Source organism: Schistocerca gregaria, chromosome 2 (assembly GCF_023897955.1).
Source record: "Schistocerca gregaria isolate iqSchGreg1 chromosome 2, iqSchGreg1.2, whole genome shotgun sequence".
Classification (NCBI taxonomy): Eukaryota; Metazoa; Arthropoda; class Insecta; order Orthoptera; family Acrididae; genus Schistocerca; species Schistocerca gregaria.
The window spans coordinates 358352875-358374073 of NC_064921.1; the positions used below are offsets into that span (position 1 = coordinate 358352875).

At 38.5% G+C, this 21199-nt stretch overlaps 1 protein-coding gene across 1 annotated transcript in view; it reads right to left on the reverse strand.

The window, feature by feature from the left end:
• LOC126337063 (general transcription factor 3C polypeptide 1) overlaps window positions 1–21199 on the reverse strand; it is a 333645-nt gene that overhangs the window by 127525 nt on the left and 184921 nt on the right. The window contains exons 18-19 of the mRNA XM_050001392.1: window positions 20475–20544; window positions 17–103 (exon numbers count right to left, since the gene is read on the reverse strand). Of these exons, the coding sequence (XP_049857349.1) occupies window positions 17–103; window positions 20475–20544 (157 nt within the window). The remainder of the gene's footprint in view (window positions 1–16; window positions 104–20474; window positions 20545–21199) is intronic.

Sequence of the window (21199 nt, forward strand, 5' to 3'; positions counted from 1 at the left end):
TCAAAAGAGAACTTACCACATAGCTGTCAAATATTTCCTTATTTTTCTTTATTTCTTCTGAGATGGATCCTGTACTCTGCTTTTTCACTTCAGTGTTCTGGGACTGAAAATGAAGTGAATGAAATATTTAATTTATTTTTACAATAGTTCAATGTAGTAGGTACAAATACAGTATAAATCTTATTATACATTACTTTCTTTGTCAAAGGCTTGGCAGACTCATAGTATTATCGTCACAAAATACTTAAAAACCTGAATGACTGATGCTTAAGAAAGGTTTTAGCATAGGATTTTTTATGAAGAATCCTTCAGCGTCAGGACACAATGGTGATCACGGTGATCACTGTGTGTGTGTCTGTCTGTGTGTGTGTGTGTGTGTGTGTGTGTGTGTGTGCGTGTGTGGTTTTTTCCGAATCTGGTGATCGACTTTGTCCAACAGCTTAGTCTATTTATAAATGTACTTTCAAATGTGTGTGTCTGCTGCTCAACACCTTCTTTATGTCCTGAGTAGCAATGTTTCCTACATCTACATATATACTCTGCAAACAGCAATGAAGTGTATGGCTGTTATTACAGCTTTCTTCTGTTTCATTACTGTGTGGATCATGGCAGCTATGATTGCTTAAATGCTACAGTGTACACTGTAATTAGTCTAACCTTGTCTTCATGATAAGTATGGGAACGATGTGTAGATGTTGTAATATATTGAATATAATAGAGGGAAACATTCCACACCGCGGGACTGCTACGGTCGCAGGCTCGAATCCTGCCTCGGGCATGGACATGTCTGATGTCCTTAGGTTATTTAGGTTTAAGTAGTTCTAAGTTCTAGGGGACTGATGACCACAGATGTTAAGTCCCATAGTGCTCAGATCCATTTGAAACATTCCACGTGGGAAAAATATATCTAAAAACAAAGATGATGCAACTTACCAAAAGAAAGTGTTGATATGTTGACAGAGATACAAACAAACACAAACACACACACACAAAATTCAAGCTTTTGCAACCCACGGTTGCTTCATCAGGAAAGAGGGAAGGAGTGGGAAAGGCGAAAGGATGTGGGTTTCAAGGGAGAGGGAAAGGAGTCATTCCAATCCCGGGAGCAGAAAGACTTGCCTTAGGGGGAAAAAAGGACAGGTATACATGCACACACACACACACACACACACACACACACACACACACACACACACACAAGCAGACATATATCATGTCTGCTTGGATTCAGATAAGAAGGATAAATACAACTTATCATCATAATGAGCTTGCAGATTACAATAGAAGAAACCGCCTTTACAACTACACTGAAAAGCCACAGAGACTTGTACATCTGCCTAATATCATGTAGGCTCCTGGGAGCACACAGAACTGCCACATGATGTGGCATGGCCTCAACTACTGTCTCAAGTAGTGCTGAGGGGAACTGACACCATGAATCCTGCAGGGCTGTCCATAAACCCGTAAGGTTACGAGGGTGTGGAGATCTCTTCTGAACAGCACGATGCAAGGCATCCCAAATATGCTCAATAAAGTTCATGTCCAGGGTGTTTCGTGCCAGTGGAAGAGTTTAAACTCAGAATAGCATTCCTGGTGTCACTCTGTAGTACGTCTGGATGTGTGGGGTGTCACATTGTCCTGCTGAAATTGACCAAGTCCGTTGGAATGCACAATAGACATAAATGGGTGCAAGTGATCAGACAGGATGCTTACGTATATGTCACCAGTCAGAGTCGTATCTAGACATACTAGTGTTCCCATATCACTCCAACTGCACACGACCTACACCACTACAGAGCCTCCATCACCTTTAACAGTTCCCTGTTGACATTCAGGGTCCATGGATTCATGAAATTGTCTCCATACCCATACACGTCCATCCATTCGATACAATTTGAAAGGAGACTTGGCTGAGCAGGCAACATGTTTCCAGTCATCAACAGTCCAATGTCAGTGTAGACGTGCCCAGTTGAGGCATAAAGATTTGTGTAACACAAGTCATCAAGGGTACATGAGTGAGCTCTGAAAGCCCACATTGATGATGTTTCGTTGAATGGTACATGCACTGACACTTGCTGATGGCCTAGCATTGAAATCTGCAGCAATTTGAAGAAGGGTTGCACCTCTGTCACATTGAGTGATTCTTCTCAGTCATCATTGGTCCTGGATCTTTTTCCGGCTGCGGAGATGTTGGAGATTTGACGTTTTACCAGATTCCTGATATTCACGACACACTCATGAAATAGTCTTTCGGAAAGATCCTCACTTCATTTTTACCTCGGAGATGCTGTGTGCCATCACTCTTGCGCCGACTATAACACCATGTTCAAACTCGCTTAAATCTTGATAACCTGCCATAGTAGCAGCAGGATCTAATAACGGCACCAGACACTTGTTGTCTTATAAAGGCTTTGCCGACAGCAGTGCCCTATTCTGCCTATTTAAATATTTCTGTATTTGAATACGCCTGCTATACCAGTTTCTTTGGCACTTCAGTGTATATTTATTATGAGAAAACAGACAGTGAAGTAAGTGAGCTTAAGTAGTATGCACTGAAAGTCAAAATTTCTTAAAAATATTGAGCACTGTTTTCTGATCAGCTTTGTATTTCACCAGAAAAGTTTAACACTTTTTTTGTGAAAATAATAGTGAGCATGAAACTATATTATTGCCCACAGGAACACCTCAAAATGGCAAGTGATGAACTATGATACAATTCCAGTTAACAGAAGTGAATTTCTTACCAAACAGTTTATATTGAGTACCAATGAAATTTCTTTAACCATCATTTGACGTGAAATTTCTTCGGTCTGGTGAACATTTTATGCGTTAAAGATAGTACAGCACAATAGTTTCAAGCCTAATTTATGTTATTTTGCTGAACATATACACAATTTATTTTAGTGCCGTTTTTTGAAAAAGTGTTTGTTGTCTTTGCTGTGGGATAGAGCTAGTATTTTGTACCTGCTTAACAATCAGATTCTATAAAAAACATTATGACTTATGATTATTTGGATACATGTTCACATACCATCAACTTTTCTGTGTAAAACGGCTACTCACGATTAGATGCAAGGGTTTCTATTTTGTGTAGGTTTGTTTCTGTACCGTGTGGGTATGATAATGAATCTTTATTTAATGACAGGTGATGTTATTCGGAAAACAGATATACAGGAAAATCGATATAGCGAGATGAATAGTGGAATGGAGCATATCAGTGGTAACAATGGGGACAGAAGAGCAGAAATAATAGATGGTGGTGATGATGCTTGAGAGTGGGAGTTGTACAAAATAAGAGAAAAGGAAGGCTGAAGAACGTCAGACAAATAGATAGAGATGGACATGGCAATAGAAGAGGTGAAAATCAATGGTGGAAACATGGAAATAAATGAACTCAAGCAGAATTAACAACAAAACTGAGATAAAAAAAGGAAGTAGAATTCACAGAGAATGCCAAGAAATATGGCAGAAAAACATGAGCTGGACAGAGGAATATCCAACTAGAGGAAATAAGAGAGAGGTGTTAGCTGATAAGGTATGTTAATTTACTAAAGGTTTAATCAGAAAGGAAGACAAAGGGAATGGATAATGTGTTTAAATGATACATACATCTTACTTGCAGAGGTAGCTAGAGCAACAATTACAGGGAACATCTTTCTTTAATGTTGTTGTTGTTGTTGTTGTTGTTGTTGTCTTCAGTCCTGAGAGTCGTTTGATGCAGCTCTCCATGCTAATCTATTCTGTGCAAGATTCTTCATCTCCCAGTACCTACTGCAACCTACATCCTTCTGAATCTGCTTAGTGTATTCATCTCTTGGTCTCCCTCTACGATTTTTACCCTCCACGCTGCCCTCCAATACTAAATTGGTGAACCCTTGATGCCTCAGAACATGTCCTACCAACCGATACCTTCTTCTGGTCAAGTTGTGCCACAAACTTCTCTTCTCCCCAATCCTATTCAATACTTCCTCATTAGTTATGTGATCTAACCATCTAATCTTCAGCATTCTTCTGTAGCACCACATTTTGAAAGCTTCTATTCTCTTCTTTTCCAAACTATTTATCGTCCATGTTTCACTTTTCACTTCTATACATGGCTACACTCAATACAAATACTTTCAGAAATGACTTCCTGACGCTTAAATCTATACTCGATATTAACAAATTTCTCTTCTTCAGAAACGCTTTCCTTGCCATTGCCAGTTTACGTTTTATATCCTCTCTACTTCGACCATCATCAGTTATTTTGCTCCCCAAAAAGCAAAACTCCTTTACTACTTTAAGTGTCTCATTTCCTAATCTAATTCCCTCAGCATCACCCGACTTAATTCGACTACATTCCATTATTATCATTTTGCTTTTGTTGAGGTTCATCTTATATCCTTCTTTCAAGACACTGTCCATTCCGTTCAACTGCTCTTCCAGGTCCTTTGCTGTCTCTGACAGAATTACAATGTCATCGGCAAACCTCAAAGTTTTTATTTCTTCTCCATGGACTTTAATACCCACTCCGAATTTTCCTTTTTTTTCTTTACTGCTTGCTCAATATACAGATTGAATAACATCGGGGATAGGCTACAACCCTGTCTCACTCCCTTCTCAACCACTGCTTCCCTTTCATGCCCCTTGACTCTTATAAGAGTCATCTGGATTCTGTACAAATTGTAAATGCCTTTCGCTCCCTGTATTTTACCCCTGCCACCTTCAGAATTTGAAAGAGTGTATTCCAGCCAACATTGTCAAAAGCTTTCTCTACATCTACAAATGCTAGAAACGTACATTTGTCTTTCCTTAATCTTTATTCTAAGATAAGTCGTAAGGTCAGTATTGCCTCACGTGTTTCAGTATTTCTACAGAATCCAAACTGATCTTCCCCGAAGTCGGCTTTTATTAGTTTTTCCATTCGTCTGTAAAGAATTCGAGTTATTATTTTGCAGCTGTGGCTTACTAAACTGATTGTTCGGTAATTTTCACATCTGTCAACACCTGCTTTCTTTGGAATTGGAATTATTATATTCTTCTTGATGTCTGACGGTGTTTCGCCTGTTTCATACATCTTGCTCACCAGATGGTACAGTTTTGTCAGGACTGGCTCTCCCAAGGCCGTCAGTAGTTCCATTGGAATGTTGTCTACTCCGGGGGCCTTGTTTCGAGTTAGGTCTTTCAGTGCTCTGTCAAACTCTTCACGCAGTATCGTATCTCCCATTTCGTCTTCATCTACATCCTCTTCCATTTCCATAATATTGTCCTCAAGTACATCGCCCTTGTATAGACCCTCCATATACTCCTTCCACGTTTCTGCTTTCCCTTCTTTGCTTAGAACTGGGTTTCTATCTGAGCTCTTGATATTCATACAAGTGGTTCTCTTTTCTCCAAAGGTCTCTTTAATTTTCCTGTAGGTAGTATCTATCTTACCCATAGTGAGATAAGCCTCTACATCCTTACATTTGTCCTCTAGCCATCCCTGCTTAGCCATTTTGCACTTCCTGTCGATCCCATTTTTGAGACATTTGTATTCCTTTTTGCCTGCTTCATTTACTGCATTTTTATATTTTCTCCTTTCATCAATTAAATTCAACATTTCTTCTGTTACCCAAGGATTTCTACTAGCCCTCCTCTTGTTACCTATCTGATCCTCTGCTGCCTTGACTACTTCATCCCTCAAAGCTACCCATTCTTTTTCTACTGTATTTCTTTCCCCCATTTCTGTCAATTGTTCCCTTATGCTCTCCCTGAAACTCTGTACAACCTCTGGTTCTTTCAGTTTATCCACGTCCCATCTCCTTAAATTTCCACCTTTTTGCAGTTTCTTCAGTTTTAATCTACAGTTCTTAACCAATAGATTGTGGTCAGAGTCCACATCTGCCCCTGGAAATGTCTTAAAATTTAAAACCTGGTTCCTAAATCTCTGTCTTACCATTATATAATCTATCTGATACCTTTTAGTATCTCCAGGGTTCTTCCATGTATACAACCTCCTTTCATGATTCTGAAACCAAGTGTTAGCTATGATTAAGTTGTGCTGTGTGCAAAATTCTACCAGGCGGCTTCCGCTTTCATTTCTTAGCCCCAATCCATATTCACCTACTACGTTTCCTTCTCTCCCTTTTCCTACACTCGAATTCCAGTCACCCATGACTATTAAATTTTCGTCTCCCTTCACTATCTGAATAATTTCTTTTATTTCATAATACATTTCTTCAATTTCTTCATCATCTGCAGAGCTGGTTGGCATATGAACTTGTACTACTGTAGTAGGTGTGGGCTTCGTATCTATCTTGGCCACAATAATGAGTTCACTATGCTGTTTGTAGTGGCTTACCCGCATTCCTATTTTCCTATTCATTATTAAACCTACTCCTGCATTACCCCTATTTGATTTTATGTTTATAACCCTGTAGTCACCTGACCAGAAGTCTTGTTCCTCCTGCCACCGATCTTCACTAATTCCCACTATATCTAACTTTAACCTATCCATTTCCCTTTTTAAATTTTCTAACCTACCTGCCCGATTAAGGGATCTGACATTCCACGCTCCGATCCGTAGAACGCCAGTTTTCTTTCTCCTGATAACGACATTCTCTTGAGTAGTCCCCGCCCGGAGATTCGAATGGGGGACTATTTTACCTCCGGAATATTTTACCCAAGAGGACGCCATCATCATTTAATCATACAGTAAAGCTGCATGCCCTCAGGAAAAATTACGACCATAGTTTCCCCTTGCTGTCAGCCGTTCGCAGTACCAGCACAGCAAGGCCGTTTTGGTTATTGTTACAAGGCCAGATCAGTCAATCATCCAGACGGTTTTTCTTGCAACTACTGAAAAGGCTGCTGCCCCTCTTCAGGAACCGAACCACACGTTTGTCTGGCCTCTCAACAGATACCCCTCCGTTGTGGTTGTACCTACGGTACGGCTATCTGTATCGCTGAGGCACGCAAGCCTCCACACCAACGACAAGGTCCATGGTTCATAGAGTAATAAATTACAAGGTGTACAACTTTGCTTCTGCCATTTGCCAATAGGTGGCGACAATGGTGAGTAGTGGTTGAAAGAAACAGATTGTAGATGTCAGGCAGTTAACCTGGACCTCAGTCAACATAACCTCATTCAAACATTTGTTGATTTGTGTCTGCATCATAAAGTTGATCTTGATTGAAAATGTCAGTTTATGAGCCTAATTCTTGTCATTTGCGGGAGGTGTTACTGTTTTGTTTCAATAAGAAGAAAACAGCGACTGAGTCTCATCGAATGGTCTAAAGTACATATGGTAAGGATGCTATTAGTGAAAGAAAGTGTTATTAGTGGTTTCAATGCTTCAAGCATGGTGATTTTAATGTCGTAGACCGGCATAGTGGTTGTAATGAAACTGACAAATAGACATCATTTTATTTTATTATACACTAAAGTCATGTTAAAAAAGCTTTTGCTTAAGATAATACTAAGTTAGGTGTTGCGATCAATAACTGATATTGGAATTGTATGTTCTTTGTAGCTTACGACCGTGACCTTTGGTCTACAACGGGTTTACGGCCACTTGAGTGTTGGCCACAGTTGAGGGTAGTTGTGTATATAGTTTTGGCAATAAATGTGTTTTTGATACAAAGAAACCGTGGAGTACTGCATCATTTTTCGATAGTCCAGTAATAATTAAAAAACCCGCACCTCTTCTTGGACCCAGAGCATCAAAGGAATCATCGCCTACACAACGAGAAGCCACATGGACAATGCAGACTCAGCAGCATCAACAAAGGAGACATCATGGCCAGCTCTAATAAAGTATTATGCAGCCATTAGCCACACTGTCACGGTGTCCTTATGGAGATAACTTTTCCTGAACAGTAGAGCGGGTTCGTGACAACTGGGGGCTCGTCCGGGATTAAGACATTTATATGTACTGGATTGACGAAATCTGTTTTGCAGAAGTCTAATACGAAGAAGTGCAATACATGGAAATCAAGGGAGACGAAACGAAGCAGTAAAGTGGACTGACCACACGAGTGAGGACCCAGACTGAAAAGATAAGTACATTTGTGTAGTGCTGTTTATTCCTTTTTATATTTTGTGTGTGAAATTTCACAAAAATGACCATTGTGAAGGAGGAAAGTGAATCCTAGCAGGATTACGAAAATTTTTTAGTCTTTGGGGACGTAGACATACTAATAAAAACGGAAGATGAGTCGGTCAAAGAAGCGGATCAAAGTCTTAATTCATCTGAACGTGTGACGTCGGACATTAAATCACTGTTACAAATGATGGAACAATCGTTAGCTTTAAATCAAACTGTTGCAGCCCGCTTACTAGCTAATGAAGATCAATTGCAAAACATGAATTGTTTGGTCGCGGACAGTTTTCGGGTTATAAATCAGAAAGTGTCGCGTCTAGAAGGAGCTATGAACAAAAAATTTGATAATGTATTACTTTGGGGTAATAAACTTCGCAACAATATATCAAAGATAGACAAGAAACTTAGCAAAGCAGAAACAAAGATTTTGGCAGTAGAATCTAAAGTGGGAGACGTAAAATCTGGTCTGAGTAACAAAATTCAGTCTGTAAAAAAATGAACTGGTCACAGACAGAGAGAAAAATGCAAAGTGTTTTGATAATGTTAATAGTCAAATAGATACAGTTTGTGTGAATGAAAAAGCTATGGCAGTAGATCTTGAAAGTAGAGTAGATTCTAAACTAAACGTTGTGGATGATAAAGTGGAAACAGTCAGTAACACGGTAAAACTCCACGAGATTGAAACTAAGACAGATGTTAATGAATTAAAAAGTACAGTATCAGAGTTAAACCAGTTTGAAATATTTAGCAATGATGTAGCTAACAGAAATTTTTCTATGAACACATGTACTTTATTATCCAATATTCCAGTTAAAAACTTTTCTAATGAGTGTAGTTTGCATCCTGTTGACTTTCTGCAGAGTTGTAGAGAGAATTTTTTGCCTAATATGAGTGAAAGTTTCAAAATTAAGTTTTTTAAAAAATTTTTGGAGGGGGAATCTTCGTCATGGACCAATCAAAATTTTTCTATGGACATGTCTTATGCTGAATTTGAAATTGAGTTCTTAAAACGGTTCTGGTCTGAAACTGAACAAGCCAGGATAAAGAGCGAGTTCCTGAATGGACCAAATTACAGAGAAACACAGGGGACTATGAAACAGTTTTGTAAGAATCAACTGAAGAAAGTTGTACATTTGAGTAAACCCTTTGATGAGCTCACACAGATAGATGCTTTAAAGAGAAGGTTGCCAACAGATGTGGAATGGGACCTAGTGTATGGACCAGATGACAACATTGAACAATTTCTAAACTACATGGACAAACTTGACAGGATTATAGACAAAGTGGGGAAACCAAAAAACTATTTCAATCACACACAAAGAGGTGGGGGATCATAGTTCGGGAAACACTAATTTTAACCGGAGGGAAAACAGTAGGCCCAACAACCATAGTTTTCATCATAGGGAACAAAATAGTCATAATATTAATAATAATTTCCATTCAAGGGAAAACTATAATTTCCATTCAAGAGGACAATCTGGGAACAATTGGAACAGAAGTAATTACAGGGAGTCTGAAAACAGGAATTGGCATGAACAAAGGGACGCTGGGAGTCAGATTGCTATGGGAAGTCATGAAGTAAAAAACTAGCATGCACTCCATTGTCGGTCCACAAGGTAGGGGCAAAAAGCATAGATAATAGATGGACCAATAACACTGACTATGTTGCACCAAGAGATACATCTCAAGTAATGAGTAGTTATCTTATGAATGTGTACTACCCTTTAAACACAGTACCTGTTAAGAACGAACACATTAGTTGCAATAAAGACCCAGAGAAAATAATTGACTTAGTTGAATTTTATGAATGGGCAGAAGCTTGTAGTTTGTCAGATGACCAGCAGGTTAACGGTTTAAATGATTTAGGAATTTATGCACTGATGAAAGAACCAGGTGAGCAAATGGTTGACACTGATTTAACGAGCAAAGAATTAAAAACACTTGGGTGTGAAAGCAACATTTTAAGTTTTCAGGAGAGAGAGGTTGATGATTGTAGTATTTGGGAAAATGAAGATTTAATGATACATGATGATGGTGAAAAATATTTTGTTTGCTTTAAAGAGGAAATGGAGGCATTAGGTGCTGTGGGAGAAACTGATATGCATGTTGTAGATATACCCAAGGATGTTATTAACAGTTTAAGTGGTGGTAATGCCAGTGTCACAACCAATAGGCCCTGTAATCCAACATCTTACGAAGGAACCTGGCCAGTTGATAAAGATTCCCTGAACAGTAAAATTGACTGTGCAATGAACAAAGGTGAATTATTTCTTTATAATATGTGGCTAAATAGTGATGCAATTAAAAATGCTGGCAATTTTAGAAAATGATTCTTAATATGTCTCAAATTTTATATCCTGATTGGTGGAAAAACACTAAACATATTATTGTTGAACAACTGAAGGATAAATACCTTAGTGGCGAACAATGTTATATGGGTGAAAATATTTGGATTAATGAAATTATCAATGCAAGTGACAGTGCTAATGATGTGTGTGTTAATGTTATGACCGTAGATTTTAAAGGTGACAGTAATATAGGTACTTGTAAGTCAGAAAGTCATTGTTTCAGTGAAATTCAAAATGATTTATTGTATGAATATGTTCAGCCTCAAAAAGGTGATGACATGGGTAGTCTGTTCATTAGAGCAAAAGTTGGTACCTGGGAAGGCAAGTGCCTTATAGACACAGGGAGTCAGGTGTCAGGAGTATCTGAAATTCTAAGCAAAAAGCTGAAGTGTGAGAAAGATTACATTGGGGTGAAAATAAGAGGGGCTACAGGAAAACATAGTAAAATTGTGAAAAGACAAACTTTGTTATCTTTTACAATTGAGGGAGTCACATTTACACATGGATGCCTAATTATACCAGGCCTCAGTGAGGACTGTATTCTTGGGATGTCATGGATTCGGAGTGTAGATGCAAGATTTGACTGGGGAGGACAAAAACTTATCATAACAACACCAAATGGGAGGTGTATCTCCACCAAGTTTGTCAGATCAAATACAGTGTTGTGTAATGATAAATTTAACACTATAAATCTTGTAAAGGAGAAGAAATATGTTGACAAACACATAACAGAGCTGGATTTAAGTGAAGTAGATTTCAACACACTGGTAAACACAAAGATTTCCGAAGCTAGCGGTCTAAACAATGAGCAAAAACAGGAACTAGAGTCTTTGTTATGGCAATACAGTGATGTCTTTAGCAACATTCCAGGGAAAGTTAGGGGTTACGAATGTACTTTGCAAGTAAGACCACATGGCCCATTTTTCATAAAACCATATGGTGTGCCCATAGCAAAATGTACAGCAGTTGAGAAAGAATTACATAAGATGGAAGTGTGTGGCATTATTGAAAGGAGTATCAGTGCTTATAATAACCCGCTGGTAGTTGTGTCAAAGACGGATAGGGAAGTGAGAATAGTTCTTGACTCCAGGCCTTTAAACAAGATCTTATACAGGGAAACAGACCACCATGAAAACATTGAGCTGTTGCACAAGTTCAAGGACATAAAATTAATGTCAAGTCTAGACTTAACCTCAGGCTTTCACCAAGTACCCCTGGCACCCAAATCTAGGAAATACACTGCTTTTCTGTACAATGGCCGTTGCTATCAGTATTGTGTAGTCCCGTTTGGCTTGAAGTCATCGGTAGCAGAATTCATTAGAGCTTTAGAACATGTGCTTGGGCAGGAACTTGTATCCAAATTAGTGATTTATGTCGATGACATTTTAGTAACTGAACAATCTTGGAATGAGCATGTTGGGCTTTTAAGACAGCCGTGAGAGAAACTTAGAAGTGGGGGAATGACACTAAAACTAGAAAAGTGCAAATTTGCAGTACCTGAGTTAAAATTTTTGGGACATGTCATAACAGAAAAAGGAATTTTGGCTGATCCAGACAAAATTAAAGCTATTGCACAGTTTCCTATACCCCGTAACAGAAAACAACTGAAATCATTTTATGGGCTATGTGGCTTCTACAGAAAATTTGTAAGTAAACAAAGCTTAAACACACCCTGTCTAAGTAACTTGTTAAAGAAGGATACTGTTTGGATATGGAGTAAAGATTGTCAACAGGCTTTCGACATAATAAAAAAGGAACTGAATAACCAGAACCTGTTACACAGATCAGATTTCAATTTACCTTTCTGTTTACATACTGACAGCAGTGATTATGGGCTAGGTGCTGAATTATTTCAAGTAAAAGAAGTCAATGGGGAGACAGTTCATGCTACAATTGTGTTTGCAAGCAGAATGTTACTGAAGCATGAAAAGAACTACACAGTAACAGAAAAAGAGCAATTAGCTATACAGTGGTCATTTTCAAAATTCAGGACCTATTTACTTGGACATAAGGTAATAGTGTACTCTGATCATAAAGCCTTAAGCTATATACAGGAATGCAAGCTCTATCATGATAGGCTTACAAGATGGGCATTGTATTTACAACAATTCAACTTTGAAATTAAGTATATTAAAGGCACTGACAACATAGTTGCGGATGCTCTATCAAGGCTACCAGTAGGAAGGGAAACAGAAATTTTTGATCAGAATGAAGAAAAACAGTTTAAAATGAGGTATATTAAAGGGGTCACAGATGAAAAAGTTGTTAGAACATTGTGTGATAAAATCAGGAGGAGCCAGAACCGTGATGCAGATTGGAAATTCGTAAAGAGCTGTTTAGGGAAAAAGAACTATGAAGAATTAGACAAGTATTATAAGGTGTTTAAAGGTACTCTGATTAGGAGAACTGATGAAGACTCGGACAATTGGAAACTATGCTGGCCTGAGGAGGAAGCTGAGAGGTTAATTAGGTATACTCATGAGAGCTATGGTCATTGTGGCATACAGAAGTGTATGCAGAAATTACAAGAAAACATATACTTCTACAATACGGCCAAGAAAGTTAGAAAAGAATTGTCAACTTGTGACAAGTGCCAACGAGTCAAAGTAAGTAACAGAAAATGTCAAGGTGAAAAGCAAAACATTATTCCTGCACAACCTCTAGGCTTAGTTGCTGTTGATTTCTATGGGCCACTTCCAAGGAGTAGGAGTGGCCACTGCTACATTTTTGTCATGGTGGATGTATTTTCTAAACTAATCAAGTTGTATCCTGTCAGAAAAGCCACAGGTAAAGAGATAGTCACAAAAGTTGAAAAAGACTATTTCTTAAATGTTGGGAAACCAAAAGCAATCTTGTCAGATAACGGTTCTCAGTTTTTGTCAAAAGTTTGGAAAGCCTTTGTTGATAAATCAGGAATGAAACCTGTTCAAATATCTGTATATAATCCGTCGTCAAACCCAGCTGAGAGGTATATGCGCGAGATTGGTTGTTTATGTCGTACATATTGCAGTCACAAACATCCTACATGGTATGACCATGTACGAGACTTTGAAGATGTTATGAATAGTTTGCAGCACACTTCCACAGGACTTTCACCTCATGAAATTATGTTTCATCTAAAACCAAACAACATTATCAATGAACTCGTAGAATTTCCACCATGCACAATGATGACTATGCAAGAACGTGAAGCCATAGTCAAAGAAACCATGATAAAACGGGGAAATGAGAAAAAGACGACATGATGGCAAGATCAAAGCAACCAAGTTTAAAGTTGGAGATTATGTTTTAGTAAAATCACATGAGAAATCAAAAATTCTAACTTCTGAAATAAAGAAATTCTTTGATATATACATGGGTCCATTTGAGATTGCAGGACATCCACACCCGAATGCATACCGGTTGGTGTATCCTAAATTCAGGAAAGTTCTCGGGCTAAGGAATATTGTCTCGTTGAAATTGTATAAACAAAAGGGATAAGACTAGTCTGAGAAAGTGAAAAGGTGACTCAACAAAGGTTTTTCACTGGAAATTTTGTATATAAAAAATTGTCTGATTTTGTTACAGTTTTGTGTCCTTTAAAATGTTTATTATTTGTTTAATATGTATTCATTGTATGAAGTGTTTTCAATGGATTTTCTGTGTAATATGCTTGCCATGTTCTTGATATTTCTGTATGTTTATGCAATTTGATTGATATTTGATAATTTGTGTAATAACTTTCTCACACCACACTTGAGACATCATTTATAATGCAAGCCTTTAATCAGCACTAAATCTGTCTTGCAACAATTAAGTTTAATTTTTTTAATCTTAAAGGCAGAGTCCTAATTACTACACACTTAAGTGCTTGAATGTCCAACTCTACTAGGAGAAAATCATTTTTAGTAAACCACATTAATTACTGTACATTTCTTTCTCTACCACTGCAAAAGCATAGGCAATAATATTTTTTAATTTTGATAGATACATACCATTCCAAAACTTTCATCCATGATTTTACCTTTGCACTTTTACTGTGAATATGAACCCTTGTAACAAACTGCCTGTAACTTTACTTTTGAAAACAATCTAAGTTTGTTATCCTTGAAGTAAGTGTTATAGTCTGTAATGAGACATTTTACACCCAATATGTTGACACGTTTGTATTACATGTTTATTGAATTTATTAGTATTTAAAGGATCTGTGTTGGACCAGTTCATAACTTTGTAGTGTTACTCAGACAGATTCTGTAAACTGCTCCCACTAGATAAACATTACCAGAAGGTTAACTATGCATCCTAACTAAACTTTGGAAAGACGCACTGCAGGACATACAGAAATCAGACCTTTAACGGAAGTCACCTATGTGTAGATGGTCAATGCGCGACAGACAGTGAGTAGTGTAAAAAAGTGGGCAACAAAAGAAAAGAAAACAAGCCTGCAGTTAAAAGTTAGTCTTTCAATGGTTTCATGTGAAGTGCTGCAACATTATGGACTCTACTAAGTGAAAATTATGAATCTTCTTTTGTATTTCATTTACTCTAAGGTTAAAAATTGTATGTTTTCCTTTACTTAGTATAACAATTTCCGTGTTAGCATAATTAAAAGGAAACAATCCTATTAAAAATTTTAATTTATTTACAATCATGTTCTTGGCAGTTCCATTATTCTGATGTCAGAATTTTGTTCGCATTTTCATACTTACAAAATTCTTGGGGGGCTATTGTAATGGAACTGACAAATAGACATCATTTTATTTTATTATACACTAAAGTCATGTTAAAAAAGCTTTTGCTTAAGATAATACTAAGTTAGGTGTTGCGATCAATAATCGATATTGGAATTGTATGTTCTTTGTAGCTTACGAACGTGATCTTTGGTCTACAACGGATTTACGGCCACTTGAGTGTTGGCCACGGTTGAGGGTAGTTGTGTATATAGTTTTGGCAAAAAATGTGTTTTTGATACAAAGAAACCGTGGAGTACTGCGTCATTTTTCGATAGTCCAGTAATAATTAAAAAACCCGCACCTCTTCTTGGACCCACAGCATCAAAGGAATCATCACCTAGACAACGAGAAGCCACATGGACAATGCAGACTCAGCAGCATCAACAAAGGAGACATCATGGCCAGCTCTACTAAAGTATTATGCAGCCATTAGCCACACCGTAACGGTGTCCTTATGGAGATAACTTTTCCTGAACAGTAGAGCTGGTTCGTGACATGGTGGAAGAGAGAATGTTTTTGAAGATGCAGAATAGGAGTCATTGCTGAGTGAAGACTCGCATCAAACTCAAGAAGAATTGGCACGATTAGTGGGAGTGACACAGAAAGCCATTTCAAAATGTCTCAAGGCTATGGGCATTTTTCAGAAAGAAGGAACTTGGATCCCGTGTGAGCTGAAGCCAAGAGATGTTGGACGATGTTTGTGTTTGTGAACAGTTACTTCAGAGGTAAAAACGGAAGGGATTTATGCATCACATTGTGACCGGGAATGAAAAATGGGTTCATTATGATAACCCTAAATGAAAAAAATCATGGGGATATCCCGGCCACGCTTTCATGTCGATGGCCAAACCGAATATTCATGGCTCCAAGATCATGCTCTGCATTTGGTGGGACAAACTCAGCGTCATGTACCATGAGGTGTTAAAACCTAGTGAAACAACCATGCGTACTTGCTATCGAGCATTAACAGACCAACAGCCACAATACAGCGAGAGGCACGATAAAGTGATTTTGCAACATGACAATGCTCGACCCTATGTTGCAAAATAGGTCAAAATGTACTTGGAAATGTTAAAATGGGAAGTCCTACCCTACCCACCATATTCTCCAGACATTGCTCCCTCTGACTATCACCTGTTTAGATCGATGGTGCATGACATGGCTGACAAACACTTCCGATCTCATGAAGAAGCCACAAATTGGATAGATTCATGGATTGCTTCAGAAGATGAACAATTTTTTGACACAGGATTTGTACACTGCCTGAAAGATGGGAGAAAGTAGTGGGCAGTGATGGAAAATACTTTGAGTGATACATGTGTAACCAATTTGTTTCATTAAAGCCTCAAATGTTGGGCAAAAATGGCAGAAGCAAAGTTGTACACCTTGTAGCTGCCAATGATACAATTGTATTCCGTCACTCAGGAACCATTTTTGCATCATTCAGTCTCTGAAAGTGACAACACAGTGTAACATTTAAATATTTAGGAAGGGGGAGAGAGGGGGAGAGGGGGGCGGAGGGAGAGAGAGGGGGAGAGAGAGAGAGAGAGAGAGAGAGAGAGAGAGAGAGAGAGAGAGAGAGAGAGAGAGGAGGAGGAGGAGGAGGAGGAGGAGAAGAAGAAGAAGAAGAAGAAGGTCAAGCTTATAAGTACTTGTGGGAAAAATTCCCTTGTTTGACTGAAGCAAGAGTCAAAGAAGCAAACAATGGAAGATCCAGTAGGGATATGAGAGTATTAGTAATTTGTGGAATGACACTTCTCAAATTTTATCAGTGCAAGAATTTCACACTACTCGAGTGTTTTTTTTTTTTTTTTCTTTCTTTTTACCTCAGCAATTGACAATTATTGGCATGTTTCCTATACTAAACATTTATATAGTACATTGCTATGTATCTAAATGTGTATTGGTGCTATAAAACGTACTTTTGAAGCTGGAGCTACATATTTCTCTTAATGGCTATTTTTCATCTCATTATGTCTAAATAAATGTAGAAATCATAAATACAACTAATGTTCAATAAAAATTGGTTGCACACTGCTACATATTTTGCGAATGTTTGTAGTTTGTTGTGACAATGGAAAAGAATGAGCAATGAACAAAATGAAGCTAAAATTAAATGTGGCCGTATATTTTTTGGGTTTCATGATGCCTTTTACAGTATGACCGTAAGAAGTAGTGAGTGGCTACCTGGTACATATTTTGCAAGGCGATGACAACTGGAGTTCAATTCCACATTTAAATTATTTATTTGGAATAAAATCTAGAGTCTTCTTCCATTGATTTCATCAAATTGGAGAGTCAGCAAATGGTATTACATCAAGAACAAACCAAAACTTCCTGACAGATTAAAACTGTGTGCTGGACCGAGATTTGAATTAGGGACCTTTGCCTTTTGGGGGCAAGTGCTCTACCAACTGAGCTACGAAAGAACGACCCACGACATGTCCTCACAGCTTTACTTCTGTCAGACCTCGTCTCCAACCTTCCAAGCTTCACAAAAGTTCTCAGCGAAACTTGAATGACTTGCACTCATGAAAGAAAGGATACTGCTGAGACATGGCCTAGCCACAACCTGGGGGTGTTTTCGAAAAATCTCCTGGGAGGGAGATTAAAACTGTGTGTGGCTTGAAACTGAAGCTCAGAACCTTAGCCTTTTGCAGTGAAGTGCTCTACCAACTGAGCCACCCTAGTATGACTCATGACCTACCCTCACCGCTTTACTTCTGCCTGTACCTCATCTGAACAAGATCTTCTCTGACCTTAGTAATACTGTTTGTAACACACTGTTAAGATCTATTTAGCATTCTACGTGCAAATGCACACGTGCGTGCGTGCGCCCACACACACATACACAAATCATAGGCTATATCATACTAATAAAACCAACAGTAATGAAAATTCTGCTGTTGTATTATTCATGTCTACAGATACATAAGTGTTGATAAATATTTTCTTCTTTTTTTCTGGCCTTTACACCATGTTTTGCAGGGTCAGCATGTTATCCTAAAATTGGCAATGGCAATGTTAGCAATAGAAGGTGGCTGGCTGACCTCTCTGCACCCCCCCCCCCCCCCCCATCCTTTCCTCTGCAGACAGAATTTGCAAACCCCATTCATCTGAGTCTCGAGTTATCCCTTGTGAAAATGTGAGAACATTTTCAAAATGTTTGCAAATCAGGTAACTGAGGCATGAGTTGATACCAGTCCATCCCAAAGTCAGATCTTGCCTGGTTAGCACATTGGCCCTCATTTAAATCCAGTGGATGGATTCGATCTGGGGCAAATCAACTCCTCACATCCCAGAAGCAGTGTACTAACACTTGTGTCCACCCAGGCATATCTGACTGTTGACAAATAATTCATATGCAACATGGTCATAACATTCCAATGTACAAAAATTTGGGTAAACCATATTTAAATACTGATTTCCTCTCATCCTATCATGGCATATCTCCCTTCATGGGAGCTCGCGAAGCTTTTCCTGGCTAATGCTTCAATACAAGCATTAATACTAATCAGTTCCTCTTTCTTGCTAAACCAAGTTATTCGCTCTAAAACACAATTTTGCTAGCTTGTATTCATGTGCATCAATTTACTGATTTTCTGCCAGTTGGTAGCTTGAAAATTCGCAAACTTTAGTTAGTTACAGCTCAAACTGTACTCTGTTTTTCAGCAAGTCACCATCTCTGCATCCCCACTGCCAAATTGTGGCAATATACACTATGTGATCAAAAGTATCCACCCCCAAACATGTTTTTCATATTAGGTGCATTGTGCTGCCACCTACTGGCAGGTACTCCACATCAGTGAACTCAGTAGATATTAGACATCGTGAGAGAGCACAATGGGGGCCTCCTCAGAACTCACGGACTTTGACTGTGGTCAGGTAATTGGGTGTCACTTGTGTCGTTTTTCTGTATGTGAGATTTCCACACTCCTTAACATTCCTAGGTCCACTGTTTCCAATGTGATATTGAAGTGGTAATGAAGGGATACATATAGCACAAAAGTGTATGGCCAACCTCATCTGCTGACAGGCAGAGACTGCCGACAATTGACGAGGGTTGTAATATGTAATAGGCAGACATCTATCCAGACCACCACAGAGGAATCCCAAACTGCATCAGGATTCACTGCATGTACTATGTCAGTTAGGGGGGAGGTGAGAAAACTTGGAATTCATGGTCAAGCGGCTGCTCATAAGCCACACATTATGCCGATAAATGCCAAACAATGCCTTGCTTTGTGTACGGAGCGTAAATGTCAGACAATTGAAAAGTGGAAAAACATTGTGTGGAGTGACAAATCATGGTACACAATGTAGCGATCCGATGGCAGGGTATGGGTATGGTGAATGCCTGGTGAACCTCATCTGCCAGCATGTGTAATGCCAACAGTAAAATTCAGAGGTGGTGGTGTTATGGCGTGGTCGTGTTTTTCATGGAGGCACTATCACAGCACAGGTCTACATTGATGTTTTAAGCAGCTTCTTGCTTTCCACTGCTGAAGAGCAATCCAGGGAAGGCGACTGCATCTTTCAACGCTATTGAGCAACTGTTTAAAATACACAGACTGTGGTGGAGTGGTTACACAACAATAACATCCCTGTAATGGACTGCCCTGCATAGAGTCCTGACCTGAATCCTATAGAATACTTTTGGGATGTTTTGGAATGCCGACTTCATGCCAGGCCTCAACGACCAACATCGATACCTCTCCTCAATGCAGCACGCTGTGAAGAATGGACTGCAATTCCCCAAGAAACCTTCCAGCACCTGATTGAACATATGCCTGTGAGAGTGGAAGCTGTCATCATGGCTAAGGGTGGGCCAACACCACACTGAAATCCAGCATTACCGATGGAGGGCACCATGAACTTGTAAGTCATTTTCCACCAGGTGTCTGGATCCTTTAAACCGTAGTGTAGGAACTAAGCATTCAGCCCCATTTCACCACCTGGGCACAGAGAAAAATATACATTTCCAGGAATCACTTATGTGCCTATTTATCTCTTATGTCTCCCTTCTGCTCATTTTTTCACATACTTGGCTTCTTCCAACAGGTATGAAGTAAGATGATTTTAGGCACCTCAGTTCAAACTGTGCTTAATTAACATTAGTTTATACCATGGATAACATTACATTAGAAGTAAAGAAATATAGTAATTTCAATTAATGCTTGTTTTCAGCAGTCTAAAATGGCTAGCACCAAGTCCTGTTTCTTAGTTTTGTTGCTGTATGAATCTGCAAGTAACAGAAAGACACCCTCATGCAGTAACTAAGCTTTTGAATGTCGCCAAATTTAATGCCTTTGTAAATAATAGGATACATATCAAGTAATAAGTTTTCTTACCATATTCCCAGCTAGATCAAAAGCAGCAAACTTAGATGTATAACTCCAGTTCCAGTTCCTCTTCAGGTGACTGAAACAAAGTAAATGAGAATCACTTATACATGAACAAATTAACAAAATTAATAAACAAATGTTCTAATACAAACTAAAAATCAGACAAAACAACAGAAATGTGCTAAATATTTAAAAGTGAACATGAATGGTTACGTATACTCATAAAGAAGAAGAAAAACCTTTTACGTTCTAATTATATGATACATAACAATAAATACATATAAATTAATAATGTTGGACTTGGGCCATAGAATGGAGAACAACTGCTGGTGGGAATGTAACATACCAATATATTTTTCCAAGCAGAGGAAGAGGATAATATACACTTAAATATACAATATAGAGTACACTACAGGCTAAAGACAGATAGCATATAACCACATTATTGTAAAAAAAAAAGTGTGTTCTGATCTTCAGTCAGAAGTCTGGCCTGATGCAGCTCTCCATTCTGATATATCCTGTAGACTCCTCCACCCCTCTGAATAACTAATAAAACCCACATCTATCTGAATTTGTTTACTGTGGTCAGGCCTTGATTTCCCTCTGCAATGTTTACTCCCAACACTTCCCTCCGTTACCAAACTGACTATTATTAGTATTAATTTATTATTATTATTATATCATGACAGTTTTAGGCAGAGAGTGTTTTGAACTATGGCTCCACAAGATAA